General features: G+C 39.0%; 1 protein-coding gene across 1 annotated transcript; it reads left to right on the top strand.

Moving 5' to 3' along the window:
• Positions 1-1952: 1952 nt before the first annotated feature.
• Positions 1953-2696, top strand: LOC118009842 (transmembrane protein 230-like). Its single transcript, XM_035003857.1, has one exon. The coding sequence runs from the start codon at positions 2217-2219 to the stop codon at positions 2694-2696; it is 480 nt and encodes a 159-aa protein (XP_034859748.1). The 5' UTR covers positions 1953-2216.
• Positions 2697-14282: the final 11586 nt, after the last annotated feature.

Raw genomic sequence — 14282 nt, 5'->3', positions numbered from 1 at the left:
GTTCCTTGGTTCCCCAGCATGGACAGAGGTTTATCCTATCAATAATCCCCATCAGATTATTTCTTTTTCACTTTAAAGAAGATTTAAAGTTTCCGTTGTTTAGCCTGTACTGCCTTCTCCTGGTTGGTGTTGGATTAGCAGCTAAAATATAATAAAAGTAAAGCTTGTGTGAATGAATCCGCATACAACACAGATGCTGTGTGCCAGACGACCCTGCTTGCCCATTGCCATTTGCTTCAATCCTGAGAATATATCCAGGTACGGAGGGGCCGCCTTGGAACCTCGGCGGTGCTGTCTCTCGACTCTTGTCTTTGTGATCCCATGTACGATTCATAAAATATCTCAGTAGAACACTTAGGCTACTCCAAAATTGAGGAAGGCACATGTGCGCAGACTGAGGTGTCTGATTTGTCCACTACTAAACGAGGGGGTTTATATAGACTGTGAGGCCCTACTAATATACTTAAGCCTGTGAAGGGACATTTCTTGTGTGCCCTCTAATTTAATTTCTGTGGCGTGGCCGGAGTGTAATGAAGAGGTTAAAACTATAGTCTTCAGAATCACAGACAAACCTCCATTCAAAGAAAAGGTAATTGGTCCTTTCTCAGTGAGAATTACCCTGCTTAATTGTCAGACAGATTTTGATACTCTGAGAATTATACCTGTAAAGTGAAAGAAAAGGAAGAGACTGAGAAAAAGAAGTCAGAAAGAAAAACTTATTGACTTTTGAGAAGAAAAAGCCAAAGCGCTATACACGCACGTGTGCACACACACATGCATGTATGTATAACCATATATATGTATATATATCATATTATACCTGGAAATTGTGCAGTGTAAGCAGTCTACCTGTGAGGAACCTAAAAGATGGAAAAGGATCAGGAAATGCTGATACAAAGAAAAATATTGGAGATGGGGAGCATGGTTGAGGTCGTCCCTACCCTTCCGTTAGAGCGTTCATGCATTCAGAAGTGCAGGAAGGGATTGTGTGGATGTGGCGAGGCCATAAATCAAAGTCCAAATAGTGGAAGCTCGAGATCTTGAGCCAAACCAAGAATGAAAAGCAGGTTGTGTCCAACTACACAAACTGAGGCAGAATAGGAGCTCAGTAAACACCAGGAAAAACAAGTGAAAGTGAGAAAGCCAACATACTGCCATATGGGGAAGAAGCCGGTGGAACACCAGAGAAATCGGTCTGGGTCAAATTCCGAAGAAGACCTAGAGTCATAGAGGGGAGCAAAACGTGCACACACTGGGCTGAGACAGAATTTAATTTCATAGTTTCTTGTATTTCCAAATGACTTTTAAAAAAGATTTATTTATTTTATTTGTTTTGGGGTGGGGGAGGAGCACAGACTCTGCCCTGAGTGTGGAGCCCCACACAGGGCTTGATCTCAAGACCCTGAGATCAGACCTGAGCCAAAACCAAGAGTCAGACGCTGAACCAACTGTGTCACCCAGGTGCCCCTCCAAATGACTTTTAATTTCTAGTCCCTCCACGCACAGAGGTTCTACACTTGGAGAGCCTAAGGCAGCAAATGCACCAACAGAATGTTGTAGGTAAGATATTAGCTATCCTACTGAGGAGAGAGTGCTGATAAATATGTGTATGATATATTATAGGAATGTGTGTATGTATAAGATCATTATGTCCAAGTAAAAGTTGAATCACTTTGGTTTTGTTTTTTCTTAACTAGTTATTTTGTCTTTAAAGTCTCAGAAAAGAACTCCATTTGTGTACTTTCAAACCAGAAATAAAGGTTGACTTAGACAACCTTGGAATAAACATAGGGGCATAATAAGATAAGGTCCCCAGGATCAGTCCTCAAACCTGGTGGCCCACCAATCCTATACCTTCGCTAAGAATTGGTTTAGGATCAGGGACTATTTCTACTTAGTAAATGATAAGGACAAAAAAGATCACAAAGACATGATGGAGCCAAATGATTATCTATTGTTCTTTAGAATGCAAAGATACAGGGGAGACTTATCTGTGGTTTGGTATAACAAAGCCTGGAACTCAATTAATATTAACTAACAATGATAACATGAAAATAAAATTTAAAAAAAGAAAAAGAAAAAGAAAATCCTTTTGATTGCTCCACATGCCAAGCCTCATAGCCTTTCCTAGAGACCCAATGAAAGCTAAAATAACTAATTAAGAAAATGAATGAAAGTCAAGCCAAACCATGAGAAAATGATCCAAGTTAAAGTACATGACCAAGAGTTGGGTGAGGAATGCCTCGAGGCCTCAGGCGACTCTGCAGCCGACCGTGAGCAAGCTGTTGGCACACAGGTGGCCGGGCGCAGCGCTCCGGCTGTGTCAGTGGGTTGTGATGCCGTCTCGTACCAACCTGGCTACTGGAATCCCCAGTTGTAAAGTGAAATACTCAAGGCTCTCCAGCACAGACGATGGCTACATTGACCTTCAGTTTAAGAAGAGCTCTCCTAAGATTCCATCTAAGGCCACTGCGCTTGCTACAGTGCTGTTTTTGCTTGGTGCCTTTCTCATAATCATAGGCTCCCTCCTGCTGCCTGGCTATATCAGCAAAGGGGGGGCAGACCGGGCCGTTCCTGTCCTGATCATTGGCATCCTGGTGTTCCTGCCAGGATTTTACCACCTGCGCATCGCCTACTATGCATCTAAAGGCTACCGGGGTTACTCCCACGATGACATTCCAGATCTTGATGACTAGCACCAACCCTCAACCCTGAGGAGAAGAGTCACAGATGGGACTGAGACAGCTTTTAGATATTGAGCAGGAACTGGCTAAGGGCTAAGGAGTTCTGCAGTTTGCAGATGTTAAACTAAAGAATGGCCAGATTTTATGGGTCCATCCTCAGGATGTCAACTGAGCTTACAATTACAGATTAACTAATTAGCACATGCTCTATTTTTCATCTCCTGGCTCTGTCAAAAGCTGACAAGTTTTTCCCCACGAGTATGTATCTTGGAAGAGTAGCAATGTTAATGGTGTGGGAAAGCAGGAGGTTACCCTGTAGTGGAGAGTGTTACTGCTGCCACCCTTTTTAGAGTTCAGCACTTCTTTTAAATAGTCCTCATTGTCAGTTCTGGTAGCAAATGGAAGAATTTAATATGTTAAATTTCATATTACTAGTAATTTATTTTGAAAACATCTAAGTATCTTACCCCTACACTCATCTATCACTTCGTGTTCTAGTGGAAGACCTTGGCAAATCAAATGTCAGTATGTGGGCGCATCTGTAATATTTTTTACTTGTTTTCTTATTAATAGCAGCCAGGACTTTTTTAAAAAAAATTTTTTATTGTTATGTTAATCATACATTACATCATTAGTTTTTGATGTAGTGTTCCATGATTCATTGTTTGTGGCAATGAATCCCCCCCCACCCCCCTCCCCTCTAGAACGCTCAGTTTGTTTTTCAGAGTCCATCGTCTCTCATGGTTCATCTACCCATCCGATCTCCCCCCCTTCATTCTTCTCCTCCTGCTATCTTCTTCTTTTTTTTTTCTTAACATATAATGTATTATTTGTTTCAGAGGTACAGATCTGTGATTCAACAGTCTTGCACAATTCACAGTGCTCACCATAGCACATACCCTCCCCAGTGTCTATCACCCAGCCACCCCATCCCTCCCACCCACCCCCCACTCCAGCAATCCTCAGTTTGTTTCCTGAGATTAAGAATTCCTCATATCAGTGAGATCATATGATACATGTCTTTCTCTGATTGACTTATTTCGCTCAGCATACACCCTCCAGTTCCATCCACGTCGTTGCAAATGGCAAGATCTCATTCCTTTTGATGGCTGCATAATATTCCATTGTATATATATACCACATCTTCTTTATCCATTCCTCTGTCGATGGACATCTTGGCTCTTTCCACAGTTTGGCTATAGCAGCCAGGACTTTTTAAAATCTCAGAGCAAGGGACGCCTGGGTGGCTCAGTCGGTTAAGCGTCTGCCTTCAGCTCAGGTCATGATCCCAGGGTCCTGGGATCGAGTCCCACATCTGGCTCCTTGCTCAGCAGAGAGCCTGCTTCTCCCTCTGCCTGCCTCTCTCCCTGCTTGTGCTCTTTCTCTCTCTGACAAATAAATAAGTAAAAAATAAAAAAAAAAAAAAATAAAATCTCAGAGCAAGTTTCCAGAAGGTAAATGCTTTCTCTGTTCACAGTCTTTGGTCAGCTTTGATTTGGTCCACCAGTAAGTTGGCCAACATATAATTTGGGTTAGTCTCTTCTTTGTAGATCAAGATGTTCTGTATATCATGCCTTTAAAGATTGGACTTTGGCTATTTCCTAAGGAAAAAAAATGTAGGTAAGTGATTGTTATTTAGAGATTATAAACCTCTTGTTAGCACCTTGCATTATGATGTCATTCTGCTGAAGATTGTAAGACTCAGCCTGGATCCCTAGATGGACTAGACTGCCTTAGTTTGATTCTGTTTCCTAGGTTGCACAAAGTGACATATTCAAAAGAAATTAAAATGCCAAAATCTAAAAAAAAATAATAATAAAGTACGTGACCAAGCAGGTGGCTTCAGTTCTAGTAGAAATATTTGGTAGCTAGGAGCAAGATGAAAATGAAGTACTAGTAATTGTCATTTTCCTTCATAGTTAAGATACGTAAAACCAGTGAGATATTCCATAGCCTGTGAAGGCACAGCCTCTAATTCTTTTTTTTTTTTTTTAAGATTTTATTTATTTATTTGAGAGAGAGAGAGTGAGAGGGGGTAGGGTTAGAGGGAGAAGCAGACTCCCCGCCGAGCAGGGAGCCCGATGTGGGACTCGATCCCGGGACTCCGGGATCATGACCCGAGCCAAAGGCAGTCGCTTAACCAACTGAGCCACCCAGGTGCCCACAGCCTCTAATTCTAAGAGCCAATTTATTTTACTCTAATTGGAGAGGTTGGAAAGACTTTTGAGATTGTTATTTTAAATGTCTTTTGCTATTAAACTGTGGTTAGGAAATCTGCTCAGCCAAAATGATGCTAAAAGAGCATTAAGTTTATGAGTCACGAAAGCCAGAATGATTCCAATTAGTTTCTTGCACTTTAGCACAATGGAAGTCTTTAATATACAATGAAACACTGCTTTAAAATTGATACAAGACAGGAGATCAGAATTTTGGCTTCTCTCCCCACCTTGATTATTGACCAAGTAAAGGTTAGGTGGGCTATTGTGTTGATTCATTTGAAAGATTCCTCTTCTGTAGACCGAGGTTAACAATGGGCATGTTTGGGTCTTGCAGTGCATAGAGTAAGTTATTGTCTCTTCTGAGTGAAGTCTTTTCTATGTAAGTAGCAGAAATGAAAGCACTGAGGGTCTGATTTCCTCCCAGGCCCTTATTTGACTTTTCCTCTTTCCTCCCTCCCTTCCTCCCAACCCAATGCTCCTCCTCCTCCTGCTTCCATTTTTACCTTTCAAAGTTATCTACAAAGTTCAGTTTAACCTAATTCCATCTGGTCCCAGTATTCTAAGTAGAAAATAGCAAAGTAGGCTATGGAAGTCTCTTGCCTTTAAAGGGATTAATTTGCACAAATTAAATACTGACATGCATGGATTTCCAGGAGCCCTGGAGGTTGTTAACAGTACTTACTCTCAAGGTTTTTCAGGGTTTTTTTCTGTCCCACATATTATTCCACAAGGTTCAGAAACAAGCCTTGTATCACTTGAGATGCATCACTCAGATGCCAAGGAAACTATCTGGCTAATAGGCCAATGGGTCTTACATAGTATTTCTTTTAGCAGAAAATTTAATGTGGAAAAGCCAAAGGACTTACTTAGATCTCTGTCATCAGAGTGGAGGAAATACAATTTCAATAATGTGCCTTTCCCCCAACTATAAATGCAATATATATTCATTTAATGAAACTTATAAAATGCAAAATAGTACAAAAAAGCAGAAAAGACAACTGTAATCCCACAACCAAGGGAAAACCCATCTCGGTCTCATGTCATGTTTCTTTCCAGGTTTTTAAATCATTTTCATATTTTGGATGGAGTCATATACTACAAACTATTTTGTATCTTGCTTTTGTACCTTTGTATTATATATCATTATTTTTCCTCTTACTAAAAATTTGTAGAAAATTTTATTTTTAGAGTTAGTAAATAATTCCATCATGTGGATGGATCATAATTTACTTAACCATTTTCTAATTCTGGATGTTTAGATTGCTTTTATTTTTATATTATAAAAACTGCTAAGCATTTTTATACATACATTTTGTGACATTATTGAGACTCCTGTATGCAGACTTCCTTGAATCAGAATCTATAAATATTAAGGCTTTTGATACATGTTACCAAACTGCTCTTGAGAAAGGTAGGAACAATTTACCATCCCAGCATCTATATTTGAGATCTGTAGAACACCATGGTTTTTCACTGGCATATTAATTTACAGTTTTTTAATTTCTAAAATTGAATATGTTTTTTGTTTTCAAATATTTATTGGCTGTTCTTATTTCTTCTTTTGTGAATTGCCTATTTGTAGTCCTGACCCATTTTTCCATTGAGTGTTCAACTTGTTTTTATTCATTTTATAACAGTTGCTTATTTATCAGACATAATACAGTTTTCTGTAATAAATATTTCCTCAGTTTGTTAAAACTTGGATTGTTTTGGATTTTTTAAATAGTTTTTGTAATTGCCTACAGGCAAACGAAAACTTAAGTATGTATGTAGTAGTGCTTACAAAGCCCTCCTCCATCCCAGTGTTTGGCAATCATTCATCTAAAAGTATTGACTTTTGAGAAGAATGTTGATGGCTTGATGTTTTGGATGAATATTCTTTATATCACTAAAGTATTAATCTGTACTTAGTTTTCAAGAATTTTATTAGGAATAAAGATAATTTTGCCTCATACCTTTCTAGCATATTTGGAGATGCTTATATAGTCTTTCTTCTTTGACTTAATGATGTGATGATTCAAGGTAATAGATTTCTCTATGTTGAAACATCTCAGCATTCACAGAGTTTACCTTTGCTTAGTCACAATGCTTTATTCTTTCAATAGTCTTTGGATTTGATTTGCCAATATTTTAATCTAAGATTTTCCTAGATATCCACAAGGAGATTATCTGTGGTTGGTTTGTCAGATTTTAATATGTGGATAAGGAATATGTTTATTCCATAAACTGGTATGAGAAGATAGCCACATTTTCCTGTGGTCCATAATTACTTTCTCCTTAAATGTTTTGATTCATAAAATAATTATGTCAGACATCTTTGGAGGGATGGGTCAGGGGACAATTTTATACTTTTTTTATACCTTCCAGTTTCTTCTGCAGATAATATTTTCAGGTCTCAGTATCTTTTGGAGTTGGTTTTTTAAATTTATATTTTCCTTTCTGCCTTCTTTATTCATTGGTTCTTTCAGCAGTATTGATTACCTATTTTGCACCAGACACTATTTGTGGTTAGAACAGTGGAAAGAACAAAGGAAGACAGAGGTGAGGCAGACATAAAGAGTTCCCATTGCAATTCTGGTTCCCTGGGAGATGGACTTGTAACCTTTGAGATTTGTGTGCAGAGTAGACTGTGAATGTTGAGGGGAGCAATACTGGGCAGGGGGAGGAATGGACTGGTAGCAACAGAGGCTTTAGCTGATACTCTAAGGAACTCTGGAGTTAGGATGGCTCTGCAGAATTTTCCCCAGTTGACCAGTCATTATGTGTGCACTGCCTCCAAGGAGGGAAGTGTGACTTTGGGTGAGGGGGCTCCCTTGGGCCTTGCACAATTCCCATTCCTGGAGAAGGTGTCCATATGTATTCACGTTCCTGGCAGCAGGTAAGATGGGTGTCCCACTCCTGAAGAAGGATCTCTTCTTTGATTCTACATTGATTGATGATTGCAGTTGCAACATTATTTGTACTGTTTAAGAACCATCCTGTTTATTGTGATTATATCCCATTAACCATCCAATGTTTATGTTGTCTTTTCAGCCATTCTCTCTCTTTTTCTCCCTCCCCACCCCCAACCTCATCCCCTGCTTATTCTGCTTGGAGATTTATTTTATTCATTTTTTTTTTTAAAGATTTTATTTATTTGATAGAGAGAGACACAGCGAGAAAGGGAACACAAGCAGGGGGAGTGGCAGAGGGAGAAGCAGGCTTCCTGCAGAGCAGGGAGCCTGATGTGGGGCTCGATCCCAGGACCCTGGGATCATGACCTGAGCCGAAAGCAGCCGCTTAACTGACTGAGCCACCCAGGCGCCCCTATTTTATTCATATTTTTGAAGAACTGTCATTTAGATTTATTTATCAATTTTACTAGATGCTGTATCTTTAGTATCTCCTGTCTTCGTTATTTCTTCTTCCTACTTCATTGTGTTATTTCCCTTGGATATTGAGTTGAATGCTTAGCTTATTTAATAATTTCATTTTTAATAAGAAATACTTTAAAAATATAAATTTTCCTCTGAGTGCATTTTAAACAGTATTCTTTACATTTCTGTAAGTATAGTTTTCACCGTTATTTTTAAATTGTGTATTGATCTCATTTCTTCCTCAGCCTTGAGAGTACTTTAGGAGAAAATTCTAAAATATCAAAGTAATTCTTTTTCTGCTTTATTTATCATAGTCAGAAAAAGTGATCTGTAATATTTCCAAAGTTGGGGATATCTTAAGATTTTCTTTATAGCATAATATACTAGATTGACTAATGTCCTCTCAAAATTCATGTCCATTAGGGACCTCAGAATGTTACCTTATTTGGAACTAGGGTCTTTGCAGATGTAATGAGTTAAGATGAACTCAGATTAAGGTAGGCCCTAAATCCAATGACTAGTGTTCTTATAAGCAGACCAGTGAACATACAGAGACATAGGTAAGAAGGCCAGTTGAAGACAGAGGCAGAAAATAGAGTGATGTAACTCACAGCCATGGGATGCCAGGGAATGCCACAAAAGAGGCAACCACCAGAAGCCAGGTAGAGGCCAGGCAGAATACTCCTAGAGCCTTCAGAGATATGCTAAAGGCTCTTGCTAATATTATTATTATTTAAAGATTTTATTTATTTATTTGACAGAGACAGACACAAGGAGAGAAGGAACACAAGCAGGGGGAGTGGGAGAGGGAGAAGCAGGCTTCCTGCAGAGCAGGGAGCCCGATGTGGGGCTCCATCCCAGCATCCTGGGATCATGACTTGAGCCGAAGGCAGATCCTTAATGACTGAGCCACCCAGGCGCCCTGCTAATATTATTTTTTAATACTTTCCTTAAACTTATATAATAATTTTTACCTCATGTACAATGGTACGATATTACTTTGGTGCTTAACACTTAAGGGAGTTGTATTTTTATTAGTAGTTATTACAGTTAGTAGTAGTATATGGTAGTTGTATTATTTTACATCCTATCATTATTGCTATACTTGATTTTATCTCATGTAGTATTTACTTAGAATTACTTTTTATCTGCTTTTAATATTTGACCGTAGCTATTTTTTGGACAAAAATCTTCCGCCCATTCTTCATTAAAAAAGTCATCTTATATCAGTATGCTTTAATTGCTTCTATTCTACATTTAAGAGCCCACTCCCCATCTCTCTAATTTTGTAACCAAATAGGAGACTATTTTGTCTTTTCATTGGGAAACTCATATAATGTCCGTTTATGTAATATCAAGGTCATAGCTGACAGATAGGCTATAGTTGCTATTAATTCTGTTTGTGGTTTGATACTTTAACAGAACTGCCTCCCTAGTGTTTCTTTCATTTTCTGTCTATTTTCCTTGCTTTTATATTGTCAAATATTTTGGGAAACATATATCTTGTTTCCATTCCATGAAACTCAAAAGTTTTCTCAAACCGTGTTTAATAGGGGATACTTGAAGGGTTTTCTTTTGGGTCCTCCTCTTTGACATGAAATCTAGGACACCTTTACTTTGTCTAGCAGCACAGCATCCACTACCCTCTCTGAATTCTGAGTCTTTTACACTGATCCTCCTGTATTTTACACCCTAGTGATTGCACTCACATTACGGTTTTTATATCCTGTATCTTCCCTTCGGGGGACATACTTTGCTTTGCATTCAACTTTATAACCAGACTTAAAATGTATTCTTAGACTTAATATCTATTTTTAACTGGCCTTCAAGGACCCTGTTAGCTCTGTTCTCTTGGTCAATTTGAGGACTTCAAGGAATTTCTTTAAAGAGAAGTGTGTTTTCTAAGCCTTTGCATGGCTGAAATGCTTTATACTTTGAACTTCAGTAATAGCTTGAATTTTGCTCAGTTTAGTTCTGACATTTAATATTGCAGAAGAGAAGTTAGAGGTCAGGCTGGTTTTTATTTTTCTATAAGTAACTATTCAGGAGATGGGGTGGAGGTAAGAGGTGGCTGAATGAAGAATTCTATCATCATCATTGTTATTGCTGTTTGAAAATGGTATCACAAAGTTGTTAGGTGTAACATTTCTTTGATGTTTCTTGGAAAATAGTAGCCCCTTTCGATTATATGCACCGGCTTTCCTTATGTTTAGAAAGATTTTCTTCTACTGGCTTGTTTACTAATACATTTATTCTGGGTTCTTTTCCAGAAACAACTATTTCTGACATCTCTCATACAAGGTACCATATGATGTCTCCTTTCTCTTCATCTTCTATATTGTTCGTATTCTCTACAATTATTTTAATCTGTTTATAGTTTTCTTTGCATGCTGACATGTCTTTTTGAGTTAGGCTTTCACATTTATTTTTTATTTTTAGAGAGTGTGCACATGTGTGCAAATGGGGGGAGGGGGGCAGAGGGAGAGGGAAAATCTTAAGCAAGCTCCATGCCTAGCTTGGAGCGCAGAGTGAGGCTCCATCTCACAACCCTGAGATCATGACCTGAGCCAAAATCAAGAGTCGAATGCTTAACCAATTGAGCCACCCAGGTGCTCCTTTCACATTTTTTAAAATTTAAATTCAATTAGCCAATATATAGTACATCATTAGTTTCAGATGTAGAGTTCAATAATTCATCAGTTGCATGTAACACCCAGTGCTCATCACATCATGTGCCTTTCACATTTTTAAAAAAGATTTTATTTATTTATTTGACAGAGCGAGAAAGAGCACAAGCTGGGGGAGAGGCAGAGGAAGAAGCAGACTCCCCACCGAGCAGGGAGCCTGATGTAGGGCTCCATCCCAGGACCATGGGATCATGAGCTAAGCTGAAGGCAGATGCTTAACCAACTGAGCTACCCAGGCACCCCACCTTTCACATTTTTAATTTGAATTTCTTCCTCTATTCTTTCGCCACTGCCCTCCATGTGGATTTAATTAATTTTTCTATTTCAAGTTTAGTTTCTTGAATCTTTTTTTTTTTAAAGATTTTATTTATTTATTTGATGGGATGGGGGAGAGAGACCGCAAGCAGGGGGAGCGGCAGGCAGAGGGAGAAGCAGACTCACCACTGAGCAGGGAGTCCCACGCAGGGTTCCATCCCAGGACTCTGGGATCATGACCTGAGCCAAAGGCAGACACTTAACCAACTGAGCCACCCAGGCGCCGCTCGAATCTTTCTTTTTTTAAAAAACAAGATTTTAAATTATCTGAGAGAGTACATGAGAGAGAGCATGAGTTGGGGGAGGGGCAGAGGGAGAGGGAGAAGCAGACTCCCCACTGAGCAGGGAGCCTGATGCGGGGCTCGATTCCAGGACCCTGGGATCATGACCTGAGCCAAAGGCAGACACTTAACTGACTGAGCCACCCAGACGCCCCAGTTTCTTGAATCTTTCCGATTGTTTATTTAAAAAATTTTATCTCTCACTAAATCCTTTTGATGGGCCTATGAAAAACATATAAATTATTCTCATCTTATCAATGAGGAAACTGAGAAACAGACTAGTTAAGTAAACTGTCCTAGGTCACACAGATAGTACTTGACAGAGTTGGGATTGAATTCAGAGCAGTCTGATAAAGAGCCCTTGTGTCATCCACTGTCTGATTTTGCTTCTCTGTTGTTAGAACTATTATAACATGTGACTTAAGTATAAGTTACATGAAGAATTCTTTTACAGGTGAATGTGTAGTTCTTTGAAGACAGAATGGGGGTAAAGGTAGGTTTACAAAAGTGTTTAAGAGTTTTGAGCATAATGTGGTGATCAAATTTGTACCATGTCTGGAGCAGAAGTGTAAAATGGGCAGAATATTCAAGACAGGGAAATGCTAGAGTTAAGATTCAAAAGTCTTTGAGGCAAGAGTTTCACTTTTAATTTGCTGGGTGGGCATCTGTTTCCTATGAATGAGATGTTTTAAGTTTCTGGAGCTTAAGGGATAAGATAGAGAATTCAGCTCATGGTTGGGATATGAGAAAGGGTTGAACTAGCAGGGAAGAAAAAGATCCCATAAAATGCTCTAGGAAGAACTAGTCTATCTAGAGAGATTAAGACTATTGGCTACTCCATAAATGAATACAGATATGAGGAAAAATATATACCTAGTGTTTATTTCTTTTGTACTTCAAGATTCCAGTACTCTGTGGTAAAAATAACACATGTCTGCATTGAAGGGGCAGTCGATGGAAAAGTCATTAATGCCTCTGGAGTGTGTGTGTGTGTATGTGTTTCTGTTAAGCAGTGGTGGGGGACCCAAGAAGAAAGCTTTATGTTTGTGTAATGTTTTGTTGCACACTATTCTGTGCATTAAGAATTATAGAGAAAACTACAAGCATATTTTGTCTTGTAGGTGATAACAACGTAATTCCTTTAGAATGATTTTGGCATGAGGAGCACTTAAAAAAAAAAAAAAGAAAGAAATCTTTAGTCTATTTGAGCCCATAATCTGATGAGGACTAATTACATTATCAGTATAAATATAAACAGTCACATCATTAGAACCCGTAATTGCCTAATTATGACTTGTACTCATGCAGTGATTTTTGTTAGATCTGAATTCCAGCTATAGGATTATTCTGCCAAATCTGGAGGCAGAAATTAGAGTCAATTCCAGTCAAGTCAGTGGCTCTTATTTTCTTGGTGGCCGGGGGTAAATTTACCGGTACCATTTCATGGAAATGATATTATTCTTCAAATTTTTCATATGGGCCAATTAAAAGAAACTTCTTACAGATTGAAATAATTCCCCTTACCACTTCATTAAGATAAAAAAAAAGAAAGCCAGGGGCAGGATATTTTTTAGGAATCACACACAAAACTAACAGAGGCACTGAATGTCCTGACAGGTTTCCAGCAAATTCCTCATTATCATGCTGTCCTCCACCAGACCTCTTTTATCCCACCTGCCTTTATTTTTATTTGTATGTTTCCTGGAGGAAAGTCTTACAGGTCTTATTTGGGAGACCGGACGTAGGGGAACATTTATTCCTCAGTGAGTGAGTTGTTCAATAGTACGAGAAGCAGAGGGAATAGTTCATTTCTCTTTGTCTTTGGAAAGCTTGATGGCTAGCAGCCAGTCCTTGAAGAGAGGAAACAAATGATGTATAGTAAATTCAGTTTGGAAGACTGCATTTCCCCCATTTTCCTGGTCTATTTATAATATTTTAGTGCTTCCACAGCAACCAGAATGAGACTGGTTCCATGGGAGCCTGACTGCTTGGAGGCATTCTTTGTCCCAGGTTTTAGGTGTGTGAGTTGTTAAAAGAAGACTCCCCGAGGATCTTCCTTAATAAGCCCAATTTGAATGACATCCAGGATGAACCCATACATCGAATTCTGAATTGTAATGGGTAACATTATAGCAAAACTCCAGAGTATTTCTCTCTGTGTCCTAGAATGTTAAATATTTTTGTCTGGCAGGCACATCGGCAAAACCCCAATCTCATTCCAGTCTGATAAAGCTATTTTTGCAGTTGATTAGCATGCCAAATGTTTCCATTCCTACATGTTCAGTTTCCTTCCTTTTCCAGTATTTGTAAACTGCTAGGGTGGTGTGTTAACAACATTGGATTTCAGTGTCACATGGAGGGGAAGTTGGGATGGTAGAAGGCAGGGATGGGAGAGAGGTTGCTTTCTGTACACACTTTTACAGTCCAATTTTTACTTTTTTACAATTCTTTTTAAAGAGGTTGATAAGTGGGGTGCCTGGGTGGCTCAGTTGGTGAAGTGTCTGACTCTTGATTTTGGCTCAGGTCATGATCTCGGGGTCATGAGATGGAGCCCCGCGTTGGACTCTGCAATGAGCGTGGAGCCTGCTTAAGATTTCCTCTCTCCTGCTCCCTCTCCCCCTACTCCTCCCCACCACTTGCGTGCTTCCTCTCTCTCTCTTAAAAACAAACAAACAAAAAACAATAAATAAAAGGTGAATAAGTATATGAGTATTAGCTCTAAGTTAAATATAGTTCTAAT

Source organism: Mirounga leonina, unplaced genomic scaffold (genome assembly GCF_011800145.1).
Source record: "Mirounga leonina isolate KUSES-001 unplaced genomic scaffold, KU_Mleo_1.0 Mir_128, whole genome shotgun sequence".
Classification (NCBI taxonomy): Eukaryota; Metazoa; Chordata; class Mammalia; order Carnivora; family Phocidae; genus Mirounga; species Mirounga leonina.
This window is presented reverse-complemented; position numbering and strand designations above follow the sequence as displayed.